At 42.2% G+C, this 12,485-nt stretch overlaps 1 protein-coding gene across 2 annotated transcripts in view; it reads left to right on the top strand.

Moving 5' to 3' along the window:
* tapt1b (transmembrane anterior posterior transformation 1b) overlaps positions 1 to 12,485 on the top strand; it is a 192,169-nt gene that overhangs the window by 74,072 nt on the left and 105,612 nt on the right. For both annotated transcript variants that reach the window (XM_085966535.1, XM_085966544.1), the window contains one exon: positions 7,138 to 7,304. In XM_085966535.1, the coding sequence (XP_085822661.1) occupies positions 7,138 to 7,304 (167 nt within the window). The remainder of the gene's footprint in view (positions 1 to 7,137; positions 7,305 to 12,485) is intronic.

The following is a 12,485-nucleotide window of genomic DNA, read 5'->3' as shown; positions in this document are numbered from 1 at the left end:
TGTATGCTAAAAAGCAGAAGCAGCATGCTACAGACAAGGCTGAGCGATCCCACAATCAATGGATCAGATCAAAGCTCTGCAGTCCTGCCACATCCAGTCGTGAATGGTGGTGGACCATTAAACAACGAACGGGAGGAGGAGGCTCCATGAATATCCCCATCCGCAATGATGGTGGAGCCCAGCACGGGAGTGCAAAAGACAAGACTGAAGCGTTTGCAACCATCTTCAGCCAGAAGTGCCGAGTGGATGATCCATATCAGCCAACTCCTGAGGTCCCCACCATCACAGAAGTCAGTCTTCAGCCAATTCGATTCACTCAACATGATATCAAGAAATGGCTCAGTGCACTGGATACAGCAAATGCTATGGGCCCCGACAACATCCTGGCTATTGTGCTAAAGACTTGTGCTCCAGAACTAGCTGCGCCTCTAGCCAAGCTGTTCCAGTACAGCTACAACAACACTGGCATCTGTCCGACAATGTGGAAAACTGCCCAGGTATGTCCTGTCCACAAAAAGCAGGACAAATCCAATCCGGCCAATTACCGCCCCATCAGTCTACTCTCAATCATCAGCAAAGTGATGGAAGATGTCGCCGACAGTGCTATCAAGCGGCATTTACTCACCAATAACCTGCTCACTGAGGCCCAGTTTGGGTTCTGCCAAGACCACTCGGCTCCTGACCTCATTACACCCTGGGTCCAAACATGGACAAAGGAGCTGAATTCCAGAGGTGAGATGAGTGACTGCCCTTGACATCAAGGCAGCATTTGACCGGGTGTGGCATGAAGGAGCCCTAGTAAAACTGAAGTCAATGGGAATCGCGGGGGGGGGGGGGGGGAACTCTCCACTGGCTGGAGTCGCACTTAACACAAAGGAAGATGGTTGTGAAGGTTGAAGGTCAAACATCACAGCCCCAGGACGTCGCTGCAAGAGTTCCTCAGGGCAGTGTCCTAGGCCTAACCATCTTCAGCTGCTTCATCAATGACCTTCCCTCCAACATAAGGTCAGAAATGGGGATGTTCGCTGATGACTGCCCAGTGTTCAGTGCCATTCACAACTCCTCCAGATAATGAAGCAGTCCATGCCCGCATGCAACAAGACCTGGACGACATTCAGGCTTGGGCTGATAAGTGGCAGGTAAAATTCGTGCCAGACAATGACTATCTCCAACAAGCGAGAATCTTAACCACCTCTCCTTGACATTCAACGGCATTCCCATCGCCAAATCCCCCATCAACAACATTTTGGGGGGGTGACCATTGACCAGAAACTTAACTGGACCAGCCACATAAATACTGTGGCAACAAGAGCAGGTCAGAGACTAGGTATTCTGTGGTGAGTGTCTTGCCTCCTGACTCCCCAAAGCCTTTCCACCATCTACAAGGCACAAGTAAGGAGTGTGATGGAATACTCTCCACTTGCCTGGATGAGTACAGCTCCAACAACACTCAAGAAGCTCAACACCATCCAGGACAAAGCAGCCCGTTTGACAGGCACCCCATCCACCACTTTAAACATTCACTCCCTCCACCACTGGCGTACCGTGGCTGCAGTGTGTACCATCTACAAGATGCACTGCAGCAACTCGCCAAGACTTCTTCGGCAGCACCTCCCAAACCCGTGACCTTTTCCACCTAGAACACCACCACCTCCAAGTTCCCCTCCAAGTCACACACCATCCTGACTTGGAAATATATCTCTGCTCCTTCATCGTCGCTCAGTCAAAATGCTGGCACTCCTTACCTAACGACACTGTGGGAGTACCTTCACCACACTGACTGCAGCGGTTCAAGAAGGTGGCTTACCACCACCTTCTTGAGGGCAATTAGGGATGGGCAATAAATGCTGGTCTTGCCAGTGATGCCCACATCCCATAGATGAATAAAATAGGCTTGCCAGTAAAGCTGAAGCCCATGGAATAAAAGGGACAGTGGCAGCATGGATACGCAATTGGCTAAGTGACAGGAAACCGAGAGTAGTGGTGAACGGTTGTTTTTCGGACTGGAGGAAGGTATACAGTGGTGTTCCCCAGGGATCAGTATTCGGACCACTGCTTTTCTTGATATGTATTAATGACTTGGACTTGGGTGTACAGGGCACAATTTCAAAATTTGCAGATGACACACAACTTGGAAGCATAGGAAACTCTCGTTTAAACAGTACCTAAATATCTGGAATTCTCTATTAACCGGCAAAATTCTCGCTCCGAAAGCAACACCTCAATAACCGGAAATTTTGCCGAGTCCGAGTCTCCCGCAGTGGCCGAGTTAGTCAGTGGGGGTAGTTCTCCAAGCTGCCACCAATCGGCTTCTTGGCGCTGTCAGAAGTTGGAACACCTCAAAACCCCTGTAACAGGAGTCTGACTCTCCCGCGCTGCCGGTAGTCTCTTCTGATCCGCCATTTTACAGGGGTACTGTGTGTCTCCCACGCTGCTGGTAGTCATTACATTGCATTATGGAAATCCCAAAAGTTGGTCCAAGCAAAAGGAAGAGAGTGGTGTTAACTTTAAAACAGAAAATTGATATATGCCAACGACTGGAAAGGGGAGAGAAGCATATCAACATTATGAATGAATTCAAAATCGGTTCGTCAACAATCTACGACATCAAGTCGCAGAAGGATAAGCTGCTCAAGTTTTATTCAGGCTCGGAGACATCTAAGGGTGTAGAGAAACGGCGTACGCTTCGTAAGCCTAAGCTTGAAGAGCTGGATACCGTGCTTTGAGTGGTTTTCTCTTAAGCGTTCAGAGGGTGTTCCAATTTCCGGACCCATGCTAATCGAGAAAGCGAAGGATTTCTACGTAAAGATGGAGCTCACTGACCAGTGTGCTTTCTCCGAGGGATGGCTAACGTGCTTCAAGTTACGGCACGGGATACGACGTAACCTCGGTGAAAGTGACATTGAGCAGTGGGTTGATGCAGATAGAGAAGTTGCTGTTGTGCATATGCTAAGTGATGATGAAATAATTGAGACGGTTTTGAATCCAAAGAAAGAAAAGGAAAGTGAGATGGAAAGTGAAGAGGATGAGATTTCTGAAGAGAAGATGATTTCTTGGGCTAAAGCTGCAGAAGGATTTACTTTATTCCTCAAATTTGCTGAAAGGCATCCTTGCTACTCTGCCCAAGAAGTTATGCACCTCCATATTCTGCATTCCACCTTTCTACAAAAAAGGCAAGAGTCCACTAAGCAAGCAGACATCCGGGACATGTTTAGGAAAGCTTCCAGAAGAGTTGAAGCAGTGGAAGTGCCTGAAGAATCTGTTGAAGTGCATGATCCTGATGACCCAGCTGGCATGGATATTCCTGATGAACCAGCTGACTTGGAATAAGTGTATAGTCAACTACAGTACTTTTATACTGTATAAGTTTTGTTTTACTGTTAAGTAATTAAAGAGTTATGGAGTACCCTCAACTGGCAGTACTGTACTTAATCAAGCATCTTCCACCATCCATTTAACACAACACTCTGTAGGTGAGTACCCAATTACTGTATACTGCACATTTCTTGACTTTTTAATTTTTCTTTGTTAAAAATAGCCTCGGTAGTTAACCCTCTCCGACATCCGGAATTTTTGATCAACCGGCAACACGCCGGTCCCGTCGGTGCCGGATACCAAAGAGTTTCCTGTATAGTAAACAGTGAGCAGGCTAGTGATAGACTTCAAGAGGACATAGACAAGCTGGTGGAAAGGGCAGGCACGTGGCAGATGAACTTTAATGCAGAAAAGTGCAAAGTGATACATTTTGGCAGGAAGAACGAGGAGAGGCAATATAAACTAAAGGGTACAATTCTAAAGTGGGTGCATGAACAGAGAGACCTGGGGGTATATGTGCACAAATCGTTGAAGGTTGGCAGGGCAGGTTAAGAAAGCGGTTAAAAAAGCATACGGGATCCTGGGCTTCGTAAATAGAGGTATAGAGTCCAAAAGCAAGGAAGTTATGATGAACCTTTATGAAACACTGATTCGGCCTCAACTGGAGTATTGTGTCCATTCTGGGCACCGCACTTTAGGAAGGATGTGAAGGCCTTCGAGAAGGTGCAGAAAAGATTTACAGGAATGGTTCCAAGGATGAGGGACTTCAGTTACGTGGATAGATTGGAGAAGCTGGGGTTGTTCTCCTTGGAGCAGAGAAGGTTGAGAGATTTGATAGAGGTGTTCAAAATCATGAGGGGGGGTCTAGACATAGTCGATAGAGAGAAACTGTTCCCATTGGCGGAAGGGTCGCGAACCAGAGGTCACAGATTTAAGGTGATTGGCAGAAGAACCAAAGGCGACATGAGGAAAAACTTTTTTTACTTAGTGAGTGGTTATGATCTGGAATGCACTGCCAGAAAGGTCGGTGGAGGCAGATTCCATTGTGGCTTTCAAAAGGGAATTGGATAAGTACCTGAAGGAAAAAAAATTGCAGGGCAACGGGGAAAGGGTGGGGGAGTGGAACTAGCTGAAGTGGTCTTGCAGAGACCCAGCACAGGCTCAATGGGCTGAATGGCTGCCTCCTGTGCTGTAATCATTCTATGGTTCTAGGAATGACTGAGGGAATAGGACCTGAAATGGCACATCCGAGGCCAGAAAATTTATATTTTACAGTGAATAAGGTGTAAAGTCTCCTCTTAATTAGAAATTGTGTATTTCAAATTTAATTGTGCAGAAAGGCTGTGCTGTTTAATTAATTAAAACTGTGAAATAATTTTTAAAAATTTAACAATGGGAAATTAAAAACACACAAACAAAACACAGGCTTTTAAAATACACCTGTTTTAAAATTGTTATTCAGTTGAACTTTCTAAACATAACCATGTACAGGTAGATTTTAAATTTTGGTTGAATACACAGCAGTACCCAAATGGAACTCCTCCCAAGCCACTTCCAAGGAAAGGGAGGATGCTGAACTACAGGATGAACAAGGGGCGCGGGACAGGGGTGGTTGCAGTGGAGGGAGAGAGAAAATATGCTATTTGAGCCATATTGGAGGATCTTAGGTTCACTCCCCTACCTGTGTTAGTTCAAACTTCAGAACTAGAATGTATGTTTTACTTTTGTAGAATATTAACAATTTTCATTCTTCAAGCAATTAGATTCTTATTGACAGACTTTTGATAAAACTTTGGATTACACTTGTGTGTGTTCCAGTAGATTTTCGCATAAAATCAGTTCCTTGCATTAGTTCATGTTCCATATGCTAATATAATTTTTCTGATTTATCAACTGGATTTAGTTTTGTAGGATAACATTGAGTGAACATTACAAATTGATTGACTGATGCCCCAAATTTATCTTCAACCCTCCACCTCTTTCCCCCCCACCCCCCTCCAATCCCATGGCTACAAAGTGCTACTGAAGATTGGAACGTCGCTCATTTGATTTTCAATTGCTAGCAATTTTGCAAGCCAGATTTTTCACCAAAATACATGTACATTTTGGTGGTCTTGATGTGTGCAGTGAGTACATAGTGATGTCACTGTGACTATTCCTCAAATTCCAATGTTTTTATTTATCAGTGGTGGATTGCGCATCCCTGATTTTAATCGCACCACTTTTGATGGCTGTACCTTCAGCTGCCTAGGCCCTAAGCTCTGGAATTCCCTCCCTAAACTTCTCCGCCTCTCTACCTCCCAATCCCCCTTTAAGACGCTCCTTAAAACCAACCTCTTTAACTAAAGCTTTTGGTCATTTTCCTAATATCTCCTTATGTGGCTCGGTGTCAAATTAAGCGCCTTAGGACATTTTACTACATTAAAGGTGCTATATAAATGCATGTTGTTGTGGTTGATTTCAGTTTTGCTTTGCTGTTGGTAAAGAACATTTAATAGAACATCCATAACCCCTAATAACAACAATTAAACAATAGCCTTTGAATTCAATCCCTTTACATCCCAGGTAGCTATGGCTCTAGTGCTATTTGTTTGTGCTGGATCAACTTGAGTAGACCTACTAACGTACAATGTAATGGTACAGTGAGTTGACCGTGTCCCCTAGATAATAGTTCTTGTATTGTTATAACTTGTACTATATAAGCACCTTCTTGTTTGTATTTGTTATTGAAATTGAGTAGGTGGTCAGGTATCTTTGTTTCATTTGTATTTTGCGTTTTTTTTTTTATAAACTGTTTAGTGAACTATTTTCATATGTTTTTGTTTGTGTGTGCATTTTTGTTGAATCGATCTTCCCTCCAGTTCCTTTTAGTCATCTTAACGATTGAATTTAAAGCTACCCACTCTCGGCCCATTGGTGTTTGAACATGCTGGGCCACTCTTGCATGCCTTTCTTTCCCCATTAACCCTGGAAAACTGATGTAGCATTGCATTTCTGATCATTATCCTTGGCTCATTGGTAGCACTCTCACCTCTGAGTCAGAAAGTCTAGCCTCACTCCAGAGACTGAGCACATAATCTAGGCTGATATTTCAGTGCAGTATTGAGGGCGTGCTGCACATTTGAAGGTGCTGACTTTCGGAAGAGATGTTAAATCGAGTCTCTCGCTATCAGATTCATAGAATAGTACAGCACAGAAGGAGGCCATTTGGCCCTTCGAGTCCACGCTGGCTCTTTCGAAAAGCAATCCAGTTAATCCCACTCCCCCATTCTTTCCCCATATATCTGTAATTTTTTCTCCTTCAAGTAATTATCCAATTCCATTTTGAATTTGATAGAAGTAAAAGATCCCATGGCAACATTCGAAGAAATGGGGCGTTCCCAATGCCGTGCCCAATATTTGTCCCTTGATCAACACCACTAAAAACAGATTATCTGGTCATTAATTCATTGCTGGTTCGGGAACTTTGCTGTCGCATTTCCCTACATTGTAACAGTGACTACACTTCAAAAAATAATTAATTAGCTGTAAAGAGCTTTGGGATGCATGAGGTTGTGAAAGGTGCTATATAAATGTTTAATCGTTTGTTCGCTCATTCTTTTTCTTTCGATCTTTCTCATTTGTAATATGTTTGATTCTATGCCTTTTGCTACCTAAAAATGGAATCTATGATAAATAGACTTGCAAGTTGCTTGTGTAACAAATGAATGTATAACAGCAATATGGGCAATGTAGTGTACTAAAATTACAATCTTGTAATTCACTTCTGATCTTCGCTTACAGCTCTTGGAAATAAATGTCATTTGATTTTTTTTCCCTCAGTGATGGACGACTGCTACAACCTGCTCAGGTATGTGACATACTCAAGGCAGTTATAATGGTCATCTGCTTTGTTATGATGCACTACGTGGATTATTCCATGATGTACCATCTCATTAGAGGACAATCTGTCATCAAACTCTACATCATCTACAATATGTTAGAGGTAGGTAAGATCTATAAAGTAAGAATTTCCCAGCTAGATCGATGTAAATTGAAAAGTCATTTGTTTAAAAATCTAGTTTTATATATAGGAAATTTTGCATATGTGGCCTTTAAGGGAATTAAAACTGAGCAGAACAAGGTATATTGCTTCTAATAAAACCAATAGGATATCCATTTGTTTTAATTACAAACTTCAACTTGGTATTCCTGATACAAATGAGACATAGGCATCCTTTTAAGTCTGTCCCCCATTACTAATCCTTCAGAAATGTTTAGTTTTCTATATTCTTGCATCACTCCAGTGTGTCTAGTCAGTTTGAAAGCAAATAGAAATCTACACAGCTCCATGGTGGAAGACAAGGTTTTGAATGAGGGCATTGACAAAACTGCTTCCACTTGTGTACTGTCCTCAATTTATTTGATCTTGAGAGAGATGAATAACCACAGCTAAATCTTCCAAGAAAATAAAATGAACTTTATCTCTTGCTCTCGGTGAACACTCTGTTTCTGTTAGTCCAGAAAGGCACATGGTGTTTGGAGAGCATCTAGTTGCAGCATAACAACAGTGGTGGAGAAGCAGCAGGAGAGCCAGGACAGCAGAGACGATATTAAAACTTAGATGAGTCCAGAAGATCGAGTGGGGATGGACAGTTAATTGAGTCCATGGCACTTTGTCTTGACAAAGGGTTTCGACCTGAAACGTTGACTCTATTTCTCTCTCCATGGATGTTGCCTGGCCTGCTGAGTTTTTCTAGCATTTTCTGTTATTTCAGTTAGTTGACGTTGCGTTTAAGAATTTATTACCCCTTTGACACCTAGGCACACACATGATGTAGAGTTGCTAATTTCATGTATACATGTGTCCTCCAGTTCTCTTATCACAGTTTGTTAAATAATCTCAAATTAAGTAACCTGAATACATGCATATTTTCAATGCCTCTTATAATCTTTTGTTCATTGAATCAATGTCAATTTTGTATTCTCACAACTTCAAACTTGTCCTTGTTCTTCATCTTTACACAGTCTCTAATGTATAATTGTGAAGATGGGGCGGGCAGTATTTATTTAAGTTCAGTGTTGCTGTTGAGATGAGGATAAATAGACCAAGAACATACACAAAGATGCATTGATTTGTGAAATAGAGTAGATTTGCCTTTCTAAATCTAGGCTTTATTAACCTTAAAAACCCAGCAGCACATCTTCAACACCCAGTCCCAACCAAGGCTGTAGAGAACTGAATTTAAGATGGCCACCACAAATCACATGACATCAACTACCAATGAGTTTACAGCATATATCTCAAGGCAGGAAACAGGCAACCAATTATAACGCTTCTTACGAAACGAGAATAATCACCACATTCACCCCTCCTTTTAAAACATACTGCAACCTAGGTAGCCTTTACAATTTACAATTAATTATTTATAACAAACAATACAATATAATATTTCAACAATTTTAAAACATTACTATCAAATTATTTTAGAAGTCCATTTTCAATCGGTCGACCGGATATCTTGTTCGTGTCGACCTTCTTAACCTTGGTGAAATTCCTTGCCCTCCCACACCAGGAGACACGGAAGTATCTTCTGCAGGAAGGCTATCCATATCCCGATTATCAACGGTTTCCGGATTGGAAATCCCATCAGAAGGTAAACTGGGACGGTCATGAACATCCATCGAGGGCTGACTAATAGAATTATAATTATCTGCAATAGGATTGGAAATATTCGTAGTATCTGTGATGACATCCACATTATCTGAATCATGACTATTGTTAATATCCTCAGAAGAGGGCTGGCCACCACAAGGAGCCAAGTCTTTAATTGAAACAGTACTTTCTTTCCCACCTTGGAATCGAATATGAGCATATTGGGAATTTGCCTCCAACAGCTCCACCTCCTCCACTAAAGGATCATATTTTGACAATCTAACGTGGCGTCGAAGCAGCACAGGTCCCTGCATAGTAAGCCATGAAGGTACCGAATATCCCGTAGTAGATCTCCGCGGATAGTTAAAGAGCCTTTCATGGGGGGTCACATTAGTAGCCGTTGAAAGCAATGATCTAATGGAATGCAGGGCATCAGGCAATACCATTTCCCACTGTGTATTCTTAAGGTTCCGGGATGTCAAAGCCAACATAACTGCCTTCCAGATCACCCCATTATATCGTTCACACTGTCCATTACCCTGGGGATTATACGGGGTAGTTCTACTAGTAGAGATTCCCCGACTCTGGAGGTATTCCTTCAACTGGGAAGACATAAAAGAACTTCCCTGATCCGAATGGATATACGCAGGCATCCCAAAGATGACAAAAAGTTGAGTCAGACATTTGATAACTGTAGCAGCTGATACATCTGCGCAAGGAAAAGCAAAAGGGAACCTTGAAAACTCATCCACAACAGTAAATATATATCGATTCTGAGTCGTTGAAGGAAGAGGCCCCTTAAAATCAACGCTCAAACGTTCAAAAGGAGAAGTAGGCTTTATAAGATGAGCTCGTTGAGGCTTAAAGAAATTCGGTTTACACCGAGCACAGATAGAACATGATGAAGCCATCCGCTTGACGTCTTCAACTGAAAAGGGCAAATTCTTACTGCGTACGAAGTGTATCATCCTCGTAACACCAGGATGGCACAAAGCATTATGAAGATTAATAAGCGTATCTCCGTGAATCACAGAACAATAAGCCCTCGACAGCGCATCAGCAGCAACATTATCCTTCCCCGGACGGTAAACTATATCAAAATGGTAGCATGCCAACTCAATCCTCCACCTCATTATTTTATCATTCTTGATCTTTCCAAAATGTTTGACATCAAACATAAAGGACACAGATTTTTGGTCAGTTACCAACGTAAAATGTCGCCCCGATAAATAATGTCTCCATTTACGCAGTGCTTCTACTATTGCATACGCCTCTTTTTCTCTATTGAGGAGTGTCTTTTCTCACTATTATTCAAAGTACGTGAGAAAAAGGCCACAGGTCTTCCATTTTGGTTCAGAGTAGCCCCAATTGCAAAATCGGAAGCGTCCGTCTCAATCACAAAGGGAACCTGCTCATCAATAGAATGCACAACTGCTCCAAGGATATCCTTTTTGAAATTATCAAAACACGTCCTGGCCTCCCATGATAGAGGATACGTCGTAACCCGAATAAGGGGCCGGATCTTCTGCGAAAAGTTTGCAATCCAATTAGAATAATGAGAAAACAGTCCAACAACTCGTTGCAAAGCCTTAGAATTAGTAGGACAAGGTAAATCAATCAATGGTCGCAGGCGTTCTGGATCTGGTTTAATCTTGTTTCCCGAGATAATATACCCCAGTAGATTTACCTCAGTGGTCGAAAAGATACACTTCTCTTTATTGAAAGTTAAACCAACTTTTTCCGCAGCTTGAAGGAATCTTTCTAAATTAGAATCATGCTCCACCCTTGATTTGCCACACACCGTGATGTCATCTAAATATGAAAAGGTGTCAGAGAGAGAGTTATCACTTATAAAAGCATCCATTGCCCGTTGAAAACAGGCAACACCATTAGTAACACCAAATGGTACTCCGCAAAACTGATACAGCTTTCCGCCAGCCTCAAAGGCCGTATATGGTTGGTCCCTCTTAACGATAGGAATCTGATGATAAGCACTCTTTAGGTCAATAGTGCTAAAAACCTTATACTGAGATACTTTGTTGATAAGCTCATCAATCTTAGGCAAAGGGTACGCATCTAATTGAGTATACCTATTAATAGTTTGAGAGTAGTCTATCACCATTTGTTTCTTATGTCTCTCGTTAGTGGTGACAACTACTTGTGCCCGCCAGGGCGAACAACTAGGTTCAATGATTCCTTCCAATAAAAGACGTTGAACTTCAGAATTAATAAATTCTTTATCCTGACTGCTATACCTTCTTGACTTGGTAGCAATTGGCTTACAATCCGGCATCAAATTGGAAAAAAGTGATAATGGAGAAATGGATAAAGAAGTTAATCCACAAATAGATAAAGGTGGCTTAGTTCCTCCAAAAGAAAGACTGAGAGACTCGTGTAATTGAAGCACCTCATGACCAATCAAAATATCCGCACAGAGATTAGGCAAAACAGATAGGCGTATATCAGTATACGTATTACCTAGAAGAATTAATTTCACAAGACAACAACCAGCTACTTGTGAGGTGAGAGTCGTCTGAGCCATACACACCTGATAAGTAACAGGCGAAATTTTCAAACGCTTCTCCTTCACAAACTGAAGACTTTTAAAACTCTCGGTACTGCCCGTATCTATAAGGGCCTTCACTTCTAACCCATTAACTTGGGCCGTAACTATAGCTTTGTTTAGGCCATGAGCAAAGGCAGCAGAAACTGATGCAATAAACGCCCTATCTAAAGGCTGAATAGTCGCAGAGGAGGCAATTGATTTACAAACACGTGCATAATGACCTCTTGCCGCATTTACTACACACAGCCTCCCGAGCAGGACACTTCAGACGAGGGTGCCGGGCGTTCCCACAAAAATAACACTTCTGAATCCTAGAGGCAACAGCAGCCGAAGTAGAAACTGTTTCAGAATCTGGTAAACCACTCCTATTAAGTCCACATAATTCCTTTTCATCCGGAACTGCCGAAACCACAGTCGCAGGCCGATTAAAAAGAGCGTAAGAATCCGAACTTCTCTGAGCCAAATCCAATGTAGAGGCTTGCTCAAAAGCACTCTTGAGATCCAAAGTCTTATTTTCTAATAACCGCTGACGAATTGATCTAGACAGTAATCCATTAATAAAAGCATCCCGTACCGATTCTTCCTTATATTCTTCTGCCGACACGGCCTTATAATTACAGTTAGCTCCAAGGCGCCGAAGTGCTTGTAAATAAGCATCCAAAGATTCTCCCACCTGCTGCCTACGGGCAGATAGAAGGTGACGTGCAAATACCTCATTCTTTGGTTTAACAAAAATCTTTTCCAATGTAGCAATAGCCAATTCGTAAGTTTTACAGTCCAAGATATACTTATACACATCCGGAGCAATGTAGTTGATCAGTATATTCAACTTATTTAGAGACTCTTGATCCAACACACCCAAAAAGTTTTTAAATGTACGATACCAGTGTTTCCATTTATCATCCACTCCTGCAGAATTAGGGTCAGCATTAAATCGTTCCGGTTGAAGATATCGCTCCATTCTAACAA

This window comes from Somniosus microcephalus, chromosome 2 (genome assembly GCF_052327205.1).
Source record: "Somniosus microcephalus isolate GS21.2 chromosome 2, FLI_Smic_1.0, whole genome shotgun sequence".
NCBI classification, from domain to species: domain Eukaryota; kingdom Metazoa; phylum Chordata; class Chondrichthyes; order Squaliformes; family Somniosidae; genus Somniosus; species Somniosus microcephalus.
The sequence above is the reverse complement of the archived record's forward strand: the minus strand, read 5'-3'. Positions and strand labels throughout refer to the sequence as shown.